General features: G+C 33.4%; 1 protein-coding gene across 1 annotated transcript; it reads right to left on the reverse strand.

Annotated features, from left to right (window-relative positions):
- Positions 1-2,584: 2,584 nt before the first annotated feature.
- On the reverse strand, positions 2,585-3,553 carry LOC122891424 (olfactory receptor 6C6-like; the record flags this gene model as incomplete). Its single annotated transcript, XM_044227055.1, has 1 exon — positions 2,585-3,553. A coding segment is annotated over exon 1 (936 nt), but the record flags the coding sequence as incomplete, so codon positions are not given.
- Between the last annotated feature and the right edge of the window lie 5,813 nt (positions 3,554-9,366).

The raw sequence follows: 9,366 nt of genomic DNA on the forward strand, positions 1-9,366 counted from the left end.
TGATTTTAACCAGGGTAGTGCAACATTGTACCAAGAAATTAACAAAATTTTTAAAAAATTAAAAAGTCCTAGGGAACCTGGGTGGCTCAGTGGGTTAAGCCTCTGCCTTCAGTTCAGGTCATGATCTCAGGGTCCTGGGATTGAGCCCCGCATCGGGCTCGCTGCTCAGCAGGGAGCCTGCTTCCCCCCCCGACTCTCTCTGCCTGCTGCTCTGCCTACTTGTGATCTCTCTCTCTGTGACAAATAAATAAATAAAATCTTAAGTAAAAAAAATTAAAAAGTCCTAAATAAATAACAACAAACTATGTATGTGTGTATGTATTGGAGAGTAGACCCAACATTGAATTAGATGGTAATTGTTCCCAAACTAATCCACAGATTCAACACAATCATTATTAAATTTTCAGCTGCTCTTTTTGCGTAAGTGAGCAATTTGATCCTAAAATTCATATGGAATTGCAAGGTACCCTGAATAGCCAAAACAATAGTGAAAAAGGAAGAAAGTTGAAAGAGTCATCTTTCCGAATTTCATAACTTATTATAAAAGTACAGTGACAGAGAGAGTGTGATACTGGCAGAGCAACTGACCAATAGCACAAAGGAATAAAACTGAGAGTCCTATAATAACCTATACATTTATGGTCAATATAATAACCTATACATTTATGATCAATTGATTTTTAACAGGTGTCCCAAGATTATTGAATGGGGAAATGATAGCCTTTTCAGCAAATCATGTTGTGATAACTATTTTCATGCAAATATGACTTTAATCTCTACCTGAAACTGTATAGAAACATTAACTCAATAGAAACCAAAGACCTAGATTGTCATATACAAAACTAGAAATTTCTTAGAATAAATGGTAGGTGTATCTCCTTGCAACTTTGTGTTAAGCAATGGTGTTTTATATATGGTACTAAAAGCACATGCAACAAAATAAAAACTAAAAAAAAAATGATTTCATCAATATTAAAAATTCTGTAACCAAAGGACACTGTAAGAAAAATGAAAAGACAACACAAAAAATGAGGAAAATATTCTCAAACATTATCTAATAAAGGTCTAATAGTTTTTAAAGAGCTTACTGGAAAGCTTTGGGGGCTTGAATATCATAACATGAACTTATTCCCTTGTAGTTACCTTAGAAAAGAAGATGCTTAACAGTGTTGGCTTAAAATAGTAAAATAAATCAGAACAAAAACCTGAACTTAGATTGTTTTTTCTCAGAGTCACATGGATAGGAGTTACAGCATTAAATACCTTAATGATTTTTGCACTCATAATTCTCAGGTGGCATAATATACCCAATATGGAACTCTATATATTTCATGGATTTCTTTGTAGGTACTTTTTTTTTGTTGTTATCTGACCAGATATCAGTAATACTGCCTTCTTTAAAAATATTGAATATATAAGGGAGTATGTGCAGGAATGGGTAGAATGAAGGTTTAAGGAAGCTACATTTTAGTTTTGAAAATCTTTTTCCATTTATCCCATATAGCCAAATGTTCAACCATCCCTCTCAGTTTGTTTTCCTAGTATCTATGGAAACTTTTCCCAGAGTTTCAGATTCCTTGACACTATTGCATTTCAATTCTCAAGTAACTCATTTAGTTTGAAGTATTAGCCATTTAACTTGTCTTCCTGACTCTAACATCCAAAAACCCATCCTCAATAAATTTAACATAATAATCTTAATAAAATAAAAATCTGCTCACATAGGCTTTTATATCAAAAAAGAAAACTCTCATAGGAACCACCGACAACAGAATCACCTGTAGTCCATTTTTCTATACTTTACTCCAGCTAAGTTAAAAAGACATTTTAGGGGGGCACGTGGTGGCTCACATGGTCAAGCATCTGCCTTCAGCTTAGGTCATGATCTCCTGATCCTGGGATCCAGCCCAATGTCCTGTTCAGCAGTGAGTTTGTTTCTCCCTCTGCCTCTTCCCCTGCTTATGCTCATTCTGTCTCTCTCTCTTTCTCTCTCTCTGTCAAATGAATAAATAAAATCTTTTAAAAAAAGACAGTTTAAGGATGAGAATATTGTATTTGCCATTAAATAAACCAACCAGGTGTGTGATTGTTACTCACTCCAAATTTTCAGGTCTACTGACATACCAGATAAAGTTGTTACATTTTAGAACATATGAGCTATTTATGACTTGAGGCCTACCTTCTTTTTTTGTTTTGTTGAAAACATTTGTGTGACATTTGAAGAACTTCTTAGAGTTCCAATAGTAGGGCATGTTATTATACTGATGTCTGTATACTTATTTAAAATTTTTATAATGAATATCTATTTAAAATCATTTTTCTGAGGAGGTCAGAACCATGTTTTGTAGAGTAAAAAAATTTCACATTTGTGTTGATAACTCAAGTGAATACACATACTTTAGGACAGGACTGTTAATCATAGAGTTGGAGGAAAAAAAATGAATTGTGGTGACAGGTGTGGTTAAATATTATGAGGTATAAATATTAGATGGACTATTTGAAGAATAGATTAAGTAAGCTTATAGAATGAGTCAAAATTTTTATTTACTTTTTAGTTAAGATTTTAAAATTAAATTTCCTCTTCACTTTTTGAAAAAAGAGAAAATCTTTGGAGTATATCCTTGAAGACTTCTTTCACTTGCTGGTTTCTGAGAGTGTAAATGAAAGGGTTTAATAAAGGGGCAACTGAGGTGTAAATAACAGTTACACCTTTAGATAAAGTCACCCTTTCCTTTGCTGTTGGTTTTATGTAATTAAAGATACAGCTACCATAAGTAAGGGAGACTACAATCATATGAGAAGAACAAGTAGAAAAAGCCTTTGTTCTTTTCTGAGCAGAGGGAAGTTTTAGAATGGTCTTGATAATGTATGTGTAGGAAAGAATTACTAAAGGCAATGTAATCAGGAGTATTCCAATAGCTAAGGCAAATGAAAGCAATTCCAGTAAATGAGTGTCAGTACAGGAAAGCTGCAGCACGGGGGAAGTGTCACACATGAAATGATCAATTACTTTGGAAGCACAGAAATCCAGTGTCAGTCCCAAGGCCACTGGTGGAAATGTAAACAGAAAGCCAATTGTCCATGAACTGAATAGTAGTTGGTAACACACTTTGTTGTTCATAATGATGGGGTAATGGAGGGGTTTGCAGATTGCTACATACCGGTCAAAACACATGGCAGCCAGTAGGTAAAATTCTGTAATTTCTAATAAGAGGAAAAAGAATAACTGAGATGCACAACTATTGTAGGAAATTATTTTGTTTTTAGTCATGATGCTTATCAGGTATCTGGGAATACAGACTGTTGTCAATGAAGCTTCCAAGAAGGAGAAATTTCGGAGGAAAAAATACATAGGAGTCTTGAGGCGGGGATCTAGTAAGGTAAGAATGATGATGGTTAAGTTCCCAATCACACTCAACACATAGTTTAGGAAGAAAAATATAAAAATCACAATTTGCAATTGTGGGTCATCAGTCAATCCTAGGAGAATGAACTTGATCTCTCTTGACTGATTCCTCATTTCTGATTTGAATATTATGAAATAGATATAGGAAAACAACTCCAGAAGTGGAAATAAGAGGAGTTTTTAAAAAGGTACAGAAACAAACAAACAAACAAACAAAACCAAAAACACATAGTCAGAAATGTAAATAAGTTTAAAAAAATGATCTGATTTCATAAGAGAGTTGATACTTAAAACTAGAGCATTGAAGAGATTATGCTGAGTGAAATAAGTCAAGCAGAGAGAGTCAATTATCATATGGTTTCACTTATTTGTGGAGCATAACAAATAGCATGGAGGACAAGGGGTGTTAGAGAGGAGTAGGGAATTTGGGTAAATTGGAAGGGGAGGTGAACCATGAGAGACTATGGACTCTGAAAAACAATCTGAGGGGTTTGAAGTGGCGGGGGGGTGGGAGGTTGGGGTACCGGGTGGTGGGTATTATAGAGGGCACGGCTTGCATGGAGCACTGGGTGTGGTGAAAAAATAATGAATAATGTTTTTCTGAAAATAAATAAATTGAAAAAAAAATAAAAAATAAAATAAAATCTAAAAAAAAAAAAAACTAGAGCATTGATCAACCTAGGAACCTCTAACAGATGATTCCATTTAAACCTTAGTTATGGTAACAAAACTACTTAATTTTTTCTTTTTTCTATTGGAACTTAAAAGATAACTTAAATTTTAGCTGATCATTTCCAAATGAGCTGAATTCTGTTTCAGTGTTCTAAATAGAATTAAGCTTGACTTTAAATGTATTTTCTATGTATATCTTTAAAATTATTGAAAAAATTCTTGTAACATTTAGAAAATTAATACCAATGTTTATATGTAATATTCTTCAAAAATTCTTAGCTCATTAAAACACTTAATAATTTGTAATATATAGAAATAACCACAGTTACATATTCTTTCTATGATTGAAATATTCTGATATATATTATTATTTTGTTCTGATGCAGTACTTCTGCATTGTTCCTTTATCTCATTTCACTTAATTATTCTTTTCTTTGGTTTCAAATGCATCAGTCTTCTCATATCAGTTGCATTTAATCATGAAGCTTTGACTATTGCATCTACATAAAAACAGAAAAGTAAATGACAGTTCAAAAGTTACCTGTATTACCTGACTTTTACTTGTGAGAATGCTTTCATTTATGATCTAGATATTTATTGCAAATTTTAAGTGACTTACCATATCTCAAATATATTCATATAATTTTTTCCCTTATAGTAATATGGTAGAAACAGTGGTCAAAAATAAATGATGACTATTCTCTCTCAAGAAGGATTCTAAAAACATATGCATTCTCAAAATTATATGCATCTGTTAATTACTTTCACTTCCACTGCTACTCATTAAAATGACAGAATCCAGATATTACATATAATTAGAATCCTCTTTCAGGCTAGATAAGATTCATTTTCTGTCTTCTTTTCTTATATATTGAAATGAAGCTGAATGTCTCCATAAAAATTCTAAATGGAAATGTAATGCTGTAAATGAAAAGACTTTTTGGAAAATCCCTCATATGAAAGGAACCCAAATTTTGAAACAAAGAATTCTTGCTTCATATTGTGCACTAACAAAAGGCACAGTTTTATCACTTTTCTCAAAAGACACACAAGGGATTAATTAAAAAAAAAAAAAAAAGAAGAAGAAGAAAAGAAAAATAAATGACCTCTGGAGACTCATGTCAGGAATATCAGTTATGTAAGAAATAAAAGAACCACCAAAACAAACAAACAAAAAAGGAAAGAAAGAAAAACTGAATTGCTTTAAACACAGAACTGAATTTCTTAAACTATAAAACAAAACAGATATGCTCCCAAAAGAGAACTAGAAATATTTTAAACTCTATACTTAATGCCAAAAGAATTTCAGATGTTCCAGTTCCCTGGGACAGTATGATCATTTCTACACATTAAGGTGGTTTATCCCAAAAGGAAACTCTCTCTTGCTTTCTTAGTCAATTTTAGGATTTCACTAACTTGTGACTTATGCCCCAAATTGGAGGTCAATAACAATACTTAAATGTTTTGCTATTTTTAAATTTTGAAACAATATAAAATATAACAAAAAAAACAACAAATAGACAATGAACATCTTTTATTCCTGCACCATTTGATGCTCCGTCAATATAGTAGTATGTGTTTATATCAAAAAAATATATTCTACTAGAAAAACATGCTATAACCATTAGTGTCAGGACATTAACAATGATACGTTATCAACATGAAGTTCTCCAATCCTATTTAAGTTTCACCCGTGACTAAAAATTTTCCTTATAGAAAAAAAAATTTAAAAGTACATGTTTATTTAATTACCATAATGTTTTAGTCTCCTTTAATTTGGAAAACTCCCTAGTCTTTCCTTAATTTTCAAGAACGTTGGTTAATAATTGCTTTTTTCTTTTTTCCTTTTTCTTTTTCTTTTATGATTTTATTTATTTATTTGTCACAGACAGAGGGAGAGAGAGCAAGTGAGCACAGGCAGACAGAGAGGCAGGCAGAGGCAGAGGGATAAGCAGGCTCCCTGCTGAGCAAGGAGCCTGATGTGGTACTCCATCCCAGGACCCTGGGATCATGACCTGAGCCGAAGGCAGCTGCTTAACCAACTGAGCCACCCAGGCGTCCCTTTTTTTTCCTTTTTCTATGTTTTCTTCTTTAAATTGACTCCAAGTACATTTTTTAAAAATTTAAAATCCAGTGTAGTCTATATATACTGTTATATCAGTTATAGGTGTACAATACAGTGTACAATACAGTGATATATCAATTCTATACATTACTCAGTGCTCTTCAAGGTGGTCTTTCTTCCCTTCACCTATTTCAGCCATCCCCTCACCCACCTCTCCTCTGATACCCATCAATTACTTGGTTCTTGTAAGTTAAGATCAGTTTTTTGGTATCCCTCTCTTTTTCCTTTGTTCACTGGTTTTGTTCCTTAAATTCCACCTGTGAATGATGTCAAATGGAATTTGTCCTTCTCTGACTTATTTTGCTTAGCATAGTATACTCTATATCCATCGATGTTGATTCAAATGGCTAGATTTCATTCTTTTTTATAGCTAAGTCACACACACACACACATTATATCTTCTATTGTATTTTTCTAATCCATTCATCTTCTGAATCTTTTTTATCCATTCAAATCTTCTTCAGCACACCTTCTTTATCCATTCGCCTATCCATGCACACTTGAGCTGCTTCTATATTTTGGCCATTATAAATAATGCTGCAAAAGCATAGAAGTGCACATACCTTTTCAAATTACTGTTTTCATATTCTTTGGGTAAATGCCCAGTAATGGAATTAATGGATCATATAGTAGCTCTACTTTTAAGTTTTTAATAAACCTCCCTACAGTCTTCATCAGTGGCTGCCCCAGTTTGCATTTCAACCAACAATGCATGAGTAAGGTTCCTTTCTCACCACGTCCTCACGAACACATTGTTTCTTTAGTTTTTGATTTTAGACATTCTGACAGGTGTGAGATCATATATCATTTTAGTTTGATTTACATTTTCTTAATTATGAGTGATGTTGTACATCTTTCATGTGTCTGATGACCATCTGGATGTCTTTGGAGAAAAGTCTTTTGCCCATTTGTTAATTGAATTGCTTGTTTTTCAGTGTTGAGTTGTGTAAATTCTGTGTATACTTTAGATACTAACCCTTTATTAAAATGTCATTTGCAAATATTTTATCTCCTTTGGTAGATTGTCTTTTAGTTTTATTAATTATTTCCTTCACTGGACAGAAGCTTCTAATTTTGGTGAAGTCTCAATAGTTTATTTTTGCTTTTGCTTCTGTGCCTCAAGAAACACATCAGGAAAAATATTGTGATATCCACTGTCAGAGAAATTACTGCCTGTGCTCTCTTCTAGGATTTTTATGGTTTCAAGGTCACATTTAAGGCTCAAATCCATTTTTTTGTTTGGTGAAAGAAAATCCTTTTTTTTTTTTTTTTTTTTGGTGTAAGAAAGTGGTTTGCTTTCCTTCTTTTGCATATGGCTTTCCAGTTTTCCCAACCTGCAAAGACTTTTCCCGTTATGTGTTTGTGAAAGAATAATTGAATCATGGGTTTATTCTGGGGTTTTTTATTCTGTTCCATTGATCCATATGTCTACTTACTGCCAGTACAATACTGTTTTGATTACCACAGCTTGGTAATATAACTTGAAGTCTGGAATTGTGATAACTCTGGTTTTGTTCTTTTTAAAGTTTGCTTTGGCTATTAGGGGTGTGTGTGTGTGTGTGTGTGTGTGGTGTTCCATACAAATTTTAAGTTTTGTTTTATTTTGTGTTTTTTCTGATTCCATACAAATTTTGGGGTTATTTGCTCCAGCCCTTGGAAGAATACCGGTGGAATTTTGATCGGAATAGCATTAAAAGTATAGATTGCTCTAGGCAGTATAGACATTTTAACAATGTTTATTCTTCCAATCCAAGAGCATGGAATGGTCTCCCATCTTTTTGTGTCTTCTTCAATTTCTTTCATGAGTGTTCTGTAGTTCCTCAAATACAAATCATTTACCTCTTTGATTAGGTTTATTCCCAGGTATCTTATGGTTCCTGGTGCTATAGTGAATGGAATCGATTCTCTAATTTCCCTTTCTGTATTTTCATTGTTAGTGTATAAGAAAGCCACTGATTTCTGTACATTGAGTTTGTATCCTTCCACGTTGCTGAATTGTATGAGTTCTAGTAGTTTGGGGGTGGAGTCTTTTGGGTTTTCCATATAAAGAATCATGTCATCTGCAAAGAAAGAGAGTTTGACTTCTTCATTACCAATTTAGATTCCTTTTATTTCTCTTTGTTGTCTGATTGCTCTTGCTAGGACTTCTAATACTATGTTGAACAAGAGTGGTGAGAGTGGGCATCCTTGTCGTGTTCCTGATCTCAACGGGAAGGACGCAAGCTTTTTCCCATTGAGGATGATATTTGATGTGGGTCTTTCATAGATAGATTTGATGATGTTCAGGAATGTTTCCTCTATCCCTATACTTTGAAGTGTTTTAATCAAGAACGGATGTTATATTTTGTCAAATGCTTTTTCTGCATCCATTGAGAGGACCATGTGGTTCTTCTCTCTTCTCATATTAATTTGTTCTATCACATTGATTGATTTGTGAATGTTGAACCATTCTTGTAGCCCAGGGATGAATCCCACCTGGTCATGGTGGATAATCTTTTTAATGTGCTGTTGGATCCTGTTTGCTAGGATCTTGTTGAGAATCTTAGCATCCATATTCATCAGTGATACTGGTCTGAAATTCTTTCTGGTAGGGTCTTTGCCTGGTTTGGGGATTAGGGTAATGTTGGCTTCATAGAAAGAGTTAGGAAGTTTTCCTTCTGCTTCAATTTTTTGAAACAGCTTCAGGAGAATAGGTGTTATTTCTTCTTTAAAAGTTTGGTAGAATTCCCCAGAGAATCCATCAGGTCCTGGGCTCTTGTCTTTTGGGAGGTTTTGTGGTTTTTTTGGTTTGTGAAAATGCTGTTACTATTTTCATAGTGACTGAATAAAAACCTTAGATTTATTTGCGTAGTATAAGACATTTTAATATTATTTCTTCTTCCAACCCATGAGTATGGACTATCTTTCCATTGATTGTGTCATTTTTAATTACTTTCATCAGTGTTTTACAGTTTTCAGAGTTGGTTTTCACTCTCACAGAGTAGGTCCTCTTGGTTGAGTTTCTTCCTAGGTATTTTATTATTTTCAGTGTAGTTGTAAATGGGATTGTTTTCTTAGTTTCTACTTCTGTTGTCTCATTATTGGTATATAGAAACACAACATACTTCTGTACATTGATTTTGTATTCTGTAATCTTAGTGAATTCATTTATTGGTTCTAGTCA

Source organism: Neovison vison, chromosome 12 (genome assembly GCF_020171115.1).
Source record: "Neovison vison isolate M4711 chromosome 12, ASM_NN_V1, whole genome shotgun sequence".
In the NCBI taxonomy this organism is placed as follows: domain Eukaryota; kingdom Metazoa; phylum Chordata; class Mammalia; order Carnivora; family Mustelidae; genus Neogale; species Neogale vison.